Raw genomic sequence first — 11,244 nt, 5'->3', positions numbered from 1 at the left:
AGAGGGTAAGGGTAGAATTGACTTGATTGACATAACTCAAGCTATCTCGAATATGGCCCGACTCAAATGGGATTAGATCGAGTCGTTGGTGGTTAGACATGATTGATATCTCTATCTGAATGTATGTCACGGTTAAATGAGTGGGCGTCGTGCACAACTCAAACTCCCCCACGTAATTATGTATGTCTCATATCAGCCGTCCAATTTCCCAAACAACACTCTCCAACGTGGCCTTCACCACTCCTTCCTAGGCTGACGTGTCAAAAGCCCATTTGATTGTCACATTTAACATCACATTTATTTTAAAAACAATTAAAAATTAATTCCTAAGCTTGATTTCCATTGACAATAATAAAAAAAAGTTATTATAACTTACGAATTACATGTTTATAATGCTCATGCACATAATTAATTTGTTTATATGTAAAAATACATACTAATAACCTCCATTTATATTTATATTTATGCATATAAATTCTCATTACGATCTAAAAATATTGTTTCCCTCAATTTCTTGGTTCACTTATAAGCTTTCTTCTTCAAGGCGAAGACTAGAATGATATAATTGGCCTTCTCTTTGAGCAAGTGCTTTGAAACACGATGTGTGTATCGCTTAAATAGATCGTCAAGTATGGCAACCCCGAACTGATGCACAATTAACGGTTCAACTACCGCACGAATGTAATTCACCACATTTTTTCCACTTCTGGTGTGATTTGATATAGTATAGAAATCATCTTTAGAGTCATCAAATGGGTCCCAACTAGATTCAAAGATCTCTGCTCGATCCAAATCAAATAATCCTTCGTTTTGGATCATCGACTCCACCTCTTCGAAAGAAGCCCCGTAAGTCGGCAAATTGAAGGTGTCAACCTTTTCTTCCGGAACAATCCCCTAAACTCATAGACACATGAAACAAACAATATATATCTGAGTCGTTTAGCACAATCTAGCCAGCTACTTGAATCTTTTATATATGTTAATAAGTATATATGTACCTCTAGGACCATCAAGTTAAGAGCTTCTCCTAATAGTCCATAAAGATGAACAAAGTCACCATTCCCAGGGGTTTTGTTTCTTCGGCCGACAAACACCAGCATCATCCTTCCCCCAACATTCAATTCCGTGTGACATGACATAAGAAATATTGAAAAATCTTTTTGAAATTTCTCTTGATATGCTTTCTCTATTTCGACCAAACTTGTCTCTGTCCAATACATATTTCCTTTGTTAAGTGGAACACCATGTTCGGTCTTTAGTCGTTCGGAAACCTAATCAATAATTTCATATACAATAAGTAAAAAAAAAAAAAGACAACCCGGTGCACGAATCTCCCGCCATGCGAGGTTCTAGAGAAGGATCCATTGTACACAACTTTACCATGCTTTTTGCAAAAGGCTGTTTTTAGGATTCGAACCCGTGATATTTTGGTCACATGGCAATAACTTTACAATAAGTAATATTTTAAAAATTAAGAAATAAGAGCTACATGCACTAATTAAATACCTGGGAGAGCCGCATTAGGCAAAAGGAAGAGTAAAACAAATGAACACTCGCACGAGGAAAAAACCTCCCATAGAATGATCCTGCCACTCCAGCTACGTAATACGGTACTAGTAAATCCCCTTTAATCTCCCTCTCCAACCTCTTCTTGAATCCCTCCAAGGATAGGAAGAGACTGTTAAAGTCATTCCTTGGGAGGTCATTTAAGAAGAATTGCAACTCCATCGTGGCAGGGAGTTTGGCTGCCACACTAAGAACATAAGAGACTACGAGTAATGTGTTTGGGCCAGAAGAGCAATCGAGGTTGACAACAACCATTTGATCAGGGTGCAATGCCTTGTACGTTTCTTCCACTGCAGTAGCTAACATAGACTTGGTTCGATGGATTGCCTTTTCCTAAGCAACAAATAATACATAACACTCTAAATCTATATACAAGGACATTAGAAGAAAAAAATACAAGGTCAAGGAGTTGTGTTGATAGATCAACTTGGAGTCTCGAATTGGCTGTGTAGCTAGTTTCTCCAGTGCCTCCGACCATGTGGACGTGAAGAGCTTGCTCTACCTTTGAACACATCTCTCCCTCCATGGTTGTGGGATGGGATGATTTTGATGGTTTAGGGGGCATGAAAATGGTGGTTATATAAAAGCTTTTAGGTTTAGCCTTAACGAATAAAGGGCAAGATTATAGTCGTGCTTGTAAACGTCCTAAGGACTATAAATAAATAATTCTAATAAAATTATATAATCTAACAATGTCATCACCACTCATATCTTAATTTGGATAAGAATGTTGATGAAATAATTCATATAGGTGATGAATTAATTAGGGAAGGTGAAATGAGTCCATGCAAATTCCACATTTTTGGACATGATAAGAGCAAATGAGCTTTGTAATCTTGCCCCCACCTCATTGAGTTTCATCACATGATGTGTTCATCGAGACTTTATATATGTGCAGTCGCTTGATCACATATCTCACTTAGTAGTTGAAATCATCAATAGTCTTATATTTTGGAATGAATATATATTTTGTTGTAAATTTAGTAACGAATTTCGAGATGAATTAGGTGATGATTTTTTTTTTGTTGCCAAATTTGTTCCTAATTTTGCTACAAAAGTTTGCAACGAATTATATTTTCGTTGCCAAATTCTAAAATCTTTGCAATGAATACCTTTTTTTGTTGCAAAATTTGCAACATATTTAGCAACGAAAATCAAATTTAATTTGCAATAAAAAAATTTTTGATCCAATTTTCATCCCAAATTTTGGGACGAATCTATGAATTCGTCCCAGAATCTGGGACAAATTAGTGGATTCGTCCCAGAATCTGGGACGAAAATTGGATCAAAATTATTTTGTTGCGAAATTATAATTGTGAATTTGGGACGAATCCACACATTCGTCCCAGAATCTGGGATGAAATTTGGAACGAAAATTAGATTCATCCCAAATTCTGGGACAAATCCACATATTCGTCCCAGAATTTGGGATGAAATTTGGAACAATAAATTAAATTTGTCCCAGAAACAAATTTTTTTTGTTGCCAAATTTTTTTTCCTAAATCCCAACTATTTTTCCGGCAACAATTTATTTCTGTAATTCAATCTATATATATATATATATATATATATATATACACACACAACAAAATCAAATAACTATATACATTCAACACATACTAATTAACAATATCACATCCTATTTCACATACATCAATTAATAATTGAAATCAACGTAAAATATTTTGATACAACAAATTCAAAGATCTTAACCAAATATAGAAGCTCTAAAATATTAAACAAGGTCAACACTCCAACAGATATACAAGTGCATTCTCTAATGTCGGTGCACTCATTTAATTATAATAATTTACTTTTTATTTAGTTATAAAAAACTATTAATCAAAATTTAAATACTTTAATTTAATTATACTAAATGCATATGTTTTTTTTTAATAAATGGCAAGTCGCCCACGCGTTAAATGTTAGCAACTAATCATTAGAATGGATAGACAAAGATTTATTTGTTTTTAAATAAAATAGGCCACTGGCCCATGTGATTTAAATAATGGCTCCATGTGAAAAAAAAAGAAACGAATTAAATAAATTTATTTGAGTAAAATTAAATGGGTACTTCGTATTATCAGTTTAGTCAAACAAGATAAGTATGATCTGTTTATTCATAGGTGTGCATTTGAGAATAGAAAAAAAATCGAAGATGATAAATATTTTCTGTTTTTTTAGAAAATAATAATCAAATTTTTAGAAAACGTGCACAGAAAATGTAAACTAAATATCATTTTTCAAAAAACACATATTTTCCAAAAAATAAAAATAAAAAACACGCATACCAAATGCCTCCTTAGAAAGATATGACTTGTCACATGAGATAAACAAGATAGAACCACATGATCAGGTGATTTTTTCTTTTTCATAAGTATCTCTTGTGCAGTAATGGTCACAAGCCGCCTCACCTATCGACTTTACATCCAACAACCCACCCACCAGGTCTAATCATCCCACCTAGGCTGATCGGCCAACCCAAACTGACTAACCCACTCAAACTGATTGGTTATCATGGACAACCTGTCTCGGCTTGCCTAGCATCATAACTCTACTCGATTGTCAAACACGTGCAACCCACGAGCTCACTCAATTTGACTAGTCCACTGAGATTGACTGGCCTACCCAAACGTGGGTAGAGAGTGGCGGGCATAGGGTTTTATTAACCCATATTTTAACCATATTGCACCGTCCTAAAATAACTAAATAAATAAAAACATGACATATGTTATAATTAAACAATGATTAAGATTGATGTTGTCCAGATTCTAATACCCATTGATGTACTCTTTAATCGATCATGTTTAAAGAATGTGCAAAGTTACTTTCCATTATTATTATTGCCTTTACACAATGTGAAACTATAGTATACAGAAAAAGGGCAAGCCTTTAAGCCTTAATTATATAACCACCCTCTTCATGCTCCCTAAACCTTCAAAATCATCCCATCCCACAGACAAAGAGGGAGAGATGGGTTTGAAGGTAGAGCAAGCTCTTCACATGGTCGGAGGCACCGGAGAAACTAGCTACGCCACCAATTCGAGAATACAAGTTGATTAACACAACCCTCTAACCTTGTATATATCTATTTCCTTCTTCTAATGTCCTTGTAGATAGATTTAGACTGTTATATATTATTTGTTGCTCAGGAAAAGGCGATCCATCAAACCAAGTCTATGTTAGCTACTGCAGTGGAAGAAACGTACAAGGCTTTGCACCTTGATCAGATGGTTGTTGTCGACCTCGGCTGTTCTTCTGGCCCAAACACATTACTCGTGCTCTCTCATGTTCTTAGTGTGGCAGCCAAACTCCCTACCACGATGGAGTTGCAATTCTTCTTAAATGACCTCCCGAGGAATGACTTTAACAGTCTCTTCCTATCCTTGGAGGGATTCAAGAAGAGGTTGGAGAGGGAGATTAAAGGGAATTTACTCGTACCATATTATGTAGCTGGAGTGGCAGGATCATTCTATGGGAGACTTTTTCCTCGTGCGAGTGTTCATTTGTTTTACTCTTCCTTCTGTCTAATGTGGCTCTCCCAGGTATTTAATTAGTGCATGTAGCTCTTAATTTTTTTTTAATATTACTTATTGTATATGAAATTATTGATTAGGTTCCCGAAGGACTAAAGACTGAAAACGGTGGTCCACTAAACAAAGGAAATATTTATTGGACAGAGACAAGTTTGGTCGAAGTAGAGAAAGCATATCGAGAGCAATTTCAAAAAGATTTTTCAATATTTCTTATGTCACGTCACACGGAATTGAATGTTGGCGGGAGGATGGTGTTGGTATTTCTCGGACGAAGAAACAGAACCCCAGGGAATGGTGACTTAATCCATGTTTATGGACTGCTAGGAGAAGCTCTTAACTCGATGGTCCTAGAGTTACGTACATACTTATTAACATGTATAAAAATGTCAGGTAGACTGTGTTAAACTTGTATTATTTTTTTTTTCATGTGTCTATCAATTTAGGGAATTATTCCAGAAGAAAAGGTTGATACTTTCAATTTGCCGAGTTATGGGGCTTCTTTCGAAGAGGTGGAGTCGGTGATTCGTAACGAAGGGTTGTTTGATTTGGATCGAGCAGAGATCTTTGATTCTAGTTGGGACCCATTTGATGACTCCAAAGATGATCTCTATACTATATCAAATCACACCAGAAGTGGAAAAAATGTGGCGAATTACATTCGTGCAGTAGTTGAGCCGTTAATTGTCCATCAGTTCGGGGCTGCCATACTTGACGATCTATTTGAGCGATACGTAGATCGTGTTTCAAAGCACTTGCTTAAAGAGAAGGTCAATTACAACATTCTAATCTTCGCCTTGAAGAAGAAAGTTTAAAAGTGAACCAGAGAAATTAAGAGAACAATATTTTTATATCCTAATAAGAATTTATATGCATAAATATAAATATAAATGGTGGTTATTAGTATGTATTCCTATATATAAATAAAATAATAATTATTATATACATGAGCATTCTAAATAACTAATTAGTAAGTTATAATGGTTTTTTTTTATTATTGTCAATGGATATCAATCTTAGGAATTAATTTTCAATTGTTTTTTCAAAAAATATATATGATGTTAAAGGTGAAAACCCAACTATACTACTTTAAATTTAAATTGAATTACATGTTTCAAATTAAAATATTTAATTATTACTTTCTATCCATTCTTAAACCCTATTTATATAACTTAAGTCTTATGGAAAAGCAAGGAGCCAGGATCTCTTGGATTACTTTTTATGGTCCAGTATATAGACCACTTATATTTACGAATTAGATCATGGCCACTATCCCGTCATAATTGGTTGTGATCCCTTCCTGGATTCACCGTACCCACTAGGTTATAATTTGGTTCGGAGCAGGCGGCCGGAGGTCGCTCGGAGGAGACCCTCACTCGGCGCCAAGCAACCTGGCCACTTATCCATCATCGGTGTCCTCCGGGTCACCTGCTCCGGACCAAACTATAACATGGTGTGGACGGTGAACCGAGGAAAAGATCACAACCAATTACAACCGGATTGTGGCCACGATCCGACCGTAAATATGAGTGGTACATCCCCTGGACCACATAAAAGTGATCCAGGAGATCTGCTCTTCGTCGAGCCTGGGGTGACTGGCTCAATCTCACCGAAGTTTTCCATCGGTCACCAGAATAAATCAGGAAGCGTACGTGGCGACCAGCCTAGAAGCCCAGTATCCGTTGATTACGTCGCCCATTTGGAGAAAAATTTCTATAAATATATCGTAGCTAGAATTTGAACCATGAATATCTAGAAGATAATCTGGATGTTTTATTTAGTTAATATACTAAGTGCATTTGTTTTTTTTTTAAATAAATGGCAAGTGTTCCACGTGTTAAATTTAGTATCTAATCATTAGAATTGATAGAAAAACATTTATTTGTTTTTAAATGTGATAGGCCACCCAAGTGATTTAAATTTTAAATAGCGGCTCCATATTATAAAAGAAATAAATTAAATAGTTTTATTTGAGTAAATTAAATGGGCGTATTTTATTATCATTTTCGTCAAAAATACTAAGTCTAAAAATATTAAATTAATATTTAGTTTTTATCTTATTTTTTTAAAAAAATATTCTGATTCTAACGTTATAGTAACTTTTATGGGTGCAATCGACTTGTGGGAGTTTGACTAAATTGATTAAGCTCAAGTTAAGATTTTAAAATTTGATCAATATGTTATTTGATCAAGGTTGATCGAATATTTGATAGTTGATCAATATATTAAGTTATTTGAGTGAAAAGTTAAGTATGTTAAAATTGACCGGATACTTGACAGTTGATCAATATATTAACTTAATTAAGAGAAAAGTCAAATATATCAAGATTGACTGAATACTCGACAAGATATAAAAAGTTCAAGTGGATCATGGTCGACCAGATACTTGGCAGTCAAAAGTCTAATATGGAGTTGATACGAGACAAAAAGTCCAAGTGAGTTACGGTTGACCGGGCACTTAGTCATCGAAAGTCCAATAGATAGTTAGTAAAAGAAAATTTTAAGTGGGTCATGGTTGACTGGACGCTTACCGATTGAAAGTCCAATATAAAGTTGGCAGAGACAGAAAGTCCAAGTGGATTATAGTTGATCGGGCACTTGATGATCGAATGCCCAATAGATAGTTGGTAAGAGAAAAGTCCAAGTGGATCATGGTTGATATGATACTTAGTGGTTGGAAGTCCAATATACAGTTGACATGAGGTGTGAAGTCTTGGTAGGTCAAGGTTGACCAAATTTCAGATAACAATGAAGTCCCGACAGGTCAAGGTCGATCTGATGCTAGGTAAACAGGAAATCCCGATAGAGCAAACTTATAAAGACCATAACTTTTCACTAGGATATCAAAACAAGATGATTGTCAGTGCGAAATGTAGTTTGTTCAGAGATCTATTATCTTTTTTACTTAATATCAATCGATTGATCATGGGTATCAGTCGACTGATGACTTAGAACCGAATAGAAGCAAATTTAATTTGATTGTTCGACTCAACTGATGACATTAATTGATTGATGATTAATTTCATTCGACCATTAGCTTCAGAAATTGAATAAAAGTGAGTCAAATTTGCTTGATTCAATGATAGTTCACATTAGTCGACCGATACTGATCAAAATTGAACAAAGGGAGTCAGATTCGACTGATTAAGGTGGTGTTTAGTTTAGATGTTTGTGAATGAGAGAATGGATTGATTCCTAAACCTTGTGTTTGGTTAATGGAAATGGAATCAAAATTTTAGAATGAAACCCAAAAACTTGGGTATGGATGAAACCCACCCCCTCCCTTGAGTTTTGATGAAATGGGAATAAGAATTAAGTTTTGGACGAAAATACCCTTAATATATTTGTTCAATTTTTCTTTCATTTCACTCTCTTTCCTTATTCTCTCTCATTATACTTTCTCTCTCCTTATTCTATCATCACACTTTCTCTCTCAATATATTTTCTCTCTCCTCATTCTCTCTCATCACATATTTTCTACCATTTTCTCTCTATATTCTCTCTCATCACACACTCTCTCATTATTTTCTCTTTCTTCATTCTCTCATCATTTTTTCATCATACTTTCTCTCTCCTCAATCTCTCTTACCATACTCTCTCTCCATATTTTCTCTCATCACACTTTCTCTCTCTTTATTCTCTTCCATCACACACTCTCTCCTCATTTTCTCTCATCACACTTTCGCTCTCTTCATTTTTTTTCCATCACACTTTCTCTCTCATCATACTTTCTCTCCTCAATCTCTCATTTTCTCTCATCACACGTTCTCTCTTTTCATTTTTTTCCATCACTCTTTCTCTCTCATCACACTTTCTCTCTCATCATACCTTTTCTCTTCTTAATCTCTCTTATCACACCCTCTTTTCTCATTTTCTCTCATCACACTTTCTCACTCTTCATTTTTTCCTATCATATTTTCTCTCTCTTTATTTTTTCCCACCATACTTTCTCTCTCATCATACTTTCTCTCTCATCATATGTTTCTCTCACATTCAACTTTCTCTTCCATATAATTTTTTCTCTTATTTTCCTCTAGGGGTAAAAAGGAAAATTTAGGTTCATTTCGATTGAAAATATTCAGCTAACCAAATATTATTTTTAAGAATGATACTTAAGCTCATACTCATTTTCATTCCGATTCCTAAGAGAGAATCAAACGCCACCTAAATCAGTCGAATGATGATTTACATCAATTGACTAATATTTGAATAATCAACAAAATCAAACAGATTTCAGAAAGTTCAGAGGTCATTCAATAGTTGAAGACCATATTAATCAACTAATGAGCAAGATAGTCGACTAATAAACAGAAATCAGTCTCTCGACCTAAAGGTTTTAAAAGAGGAAGTTTTACGAGTTTTTTCACACTGGTTCTTGGAGATTCTAAGATGAGTGCTGGTACATTTCCGGATCAATAAGAGACATTCTCAAACAATTAATAACTATCAAAAGCAAGATTAATGTATAGTTGATTACATTCTGGTATTTGCTTTTATATCTTATTTTGTTATTGTATTATCATGTTCTTGTAAGAATAAAGTTATAAGAGACTTTTCTGTCTTTGAAAGGTTTTTAGAAAGGAGAGAGTCTATAGTGGATGAAGATCACTAGAAGTAGACCTTAATTAGTCACCACAAAGACAGATAATAAGTAAATCCAAAAGTTATGCATGTGACATCGTCGATTTTAAATTCAAATTTTTACTACATATTCAAACGACAAGAATACGATCAAGATAAATTGATTGGAGCTAATCATCTCCTCTAACTCGATCCTACAACTTTTTTTAATAACCGTTACAAATTCATAGAAGAAATAATTTCATCAAAATTTTTTATAATAATTTTAAATAACTCATTACTTATGTAACATATGTAGTAGTTTTGAATAAAAATATTATATGTTATAATAATTTTGAATAAAATCTTCCTCTTGGTTTTAATACATTAATAATAAAAGTTATTATAATTTAAGAATTCATAATAAAATATCTCATAAACATAATATTCTAGTGTAGCTTAATAAAATATACTTGTGTGGTTTGCTTAGATTTAAAGACCTTTTTTTTTTTTTTCAATTTGACATTGGTAAACTACTTTGTCTTTTTGAATTTATTAGGAGAATTTTTTAATTAACTTGAGAATCAACTTGAGACTTATACTTAAAATATACTAGGTGAATTTTCTATGTTCGAAGATTTGGAAAGTCTGGTTAAAAAGATAGTTGAAACGGTAAGAATATAATTTTTCATTGATATATCATTTGATCGAGTTAGTGTTTGTTTTACTAGTTGCAACTGTTTCTTTTGACAGAGTTTTTTTTTGTAAGGAAAATTATCAAGACAGATTTATGTAATAGGATGAGGGATGAGTGGATGAATAACAGTTTGGTAGTATACATCGAGAAAGATATGTTTATCACAATTGAAAATGAACAAATTTTATAACATTTTGAATAGATGAGCAATCGTAGGCTATAGTTGTCTCCTCTTGTTTGTATATATGTCCAGACATTTTGATACTAAGAATGTTTGAGCTTGACTCGTTTATAATCGAGTCAAGCTCGAGCTTTATTTAACTAATATATTCATGGCTCAAAAACTTATTCGAGCTTTTATCGAACTTAAACGAACTTAATAAATATAAATTATAAATTTAAATATTCATTAAAAATTAAATTATACATTTAGAGAAAATTATAATATTCTTATTAAAATTTATAATTTTATTCTAATAAATAAATTTATTATATTTATCTATATTTTTCATAAGTAGAGTGTAAAGTCTATAAATTCAATATCAAAACTATTATTTTTTATTTAAAAGTTGATTCATGAGCTTAAGTGCTTAACGAACGTGTTCACGAGTTAACGAACCCAGTATTGTGAAGCCTGAGCTTTGTTTGTTTATCTTAACGAGTCTCATTAAACAAGTTTTTATCGAATCGAGCTTTGAATAGCTCACGAGCGACTTAATTCATTTACACCCCTAAGATTCGCCACTGCACCGAGATCATCATCTTTGGAGTCTCCACTTGATCTAATTCAAACAAACCCTTTGTTGTGGATCACTGACTTCACCTCTTCCATAGAAGGCCAGTAGATTGGAAAATTAAAGGTGTCGATCTTTTCTTATTCCCTAAATT

At 33.6% G+C, this 11,244-nt stretch overlaps 2 protein-coding genes across 2 annotated transcripts; one reads left to right on the top strand and one right to left on the bottom strand.

Annotated features, from left to right (window-relative positions):
* Positions 1 to 519: 519 nt before the first annotated feature.
* LOC122019589 (anthranilate O-methyltransferase 1-like) lies at positions 520 to 1,728 on the bottom strand. Its single transcript, XM_042577043.1, has 3 exons — positions 1,507 to 1,728; positions 999 to 1,271; positions 520 to 894 (listed from the first exon to the last, which is right to left on the bottom strand). The coding sequence occupies exons 1-3, from the start codon at positions 1,726 to 1,728 to the stop codon at positions 520 to 522; spliced, it is 870 nt and encodes a 289-aa protein (XP_042432977.1).
* Positions 1,729 to 4,489: 2,761 nt separating this feature from the next.
* On the top strand, positions 4,490 to 6,038 carry LOC122020865 (anthranilate O-methyltransferase 2-like). Its single transcript, XM_042578895.1, has 4 exons — positions 4,490 to 4,620; positions 4,719 to 5,111; positions 5,183 to 5,455; positions 5,546 to 6,038. The coding sequence occupies exons 1-4, from the start codon at positions 4,540 to 4,542 to the stop codon at positions 5,912 to 5,914; spliced, it is 1,116 nt and encodes a 371-aa protein (XP_042434829.1). The 5' UTR covers positions 4,490 to 4,539; the 3' UTR covers positions 5,915 to 6,038.
* The last annotated feature ends 5,206 nt before the right edge of the window (positions 6,039 to 11,244 follow it).

The sequence above is a fragment of the Zingiber officinale genome, chromosome 9A (genome assembly GCF_018446385.1).
Source record: "Zingiber officinale cultivar Zhangliang chromosome 9A, Zo_v1.1, whole genome shotgun sequence".
Lineage (NCBI taxonomy): Eukaryota > Viridiplantae > Streptophyta > Magnoliopsida > Zingiberales > Zingiberaceae > Zingiber > Zingiber officinale.
Note: the sequence above shows the minus strand (reverse complement) of the source record. Positions and strands in the feature narration are given on the sequence as shown.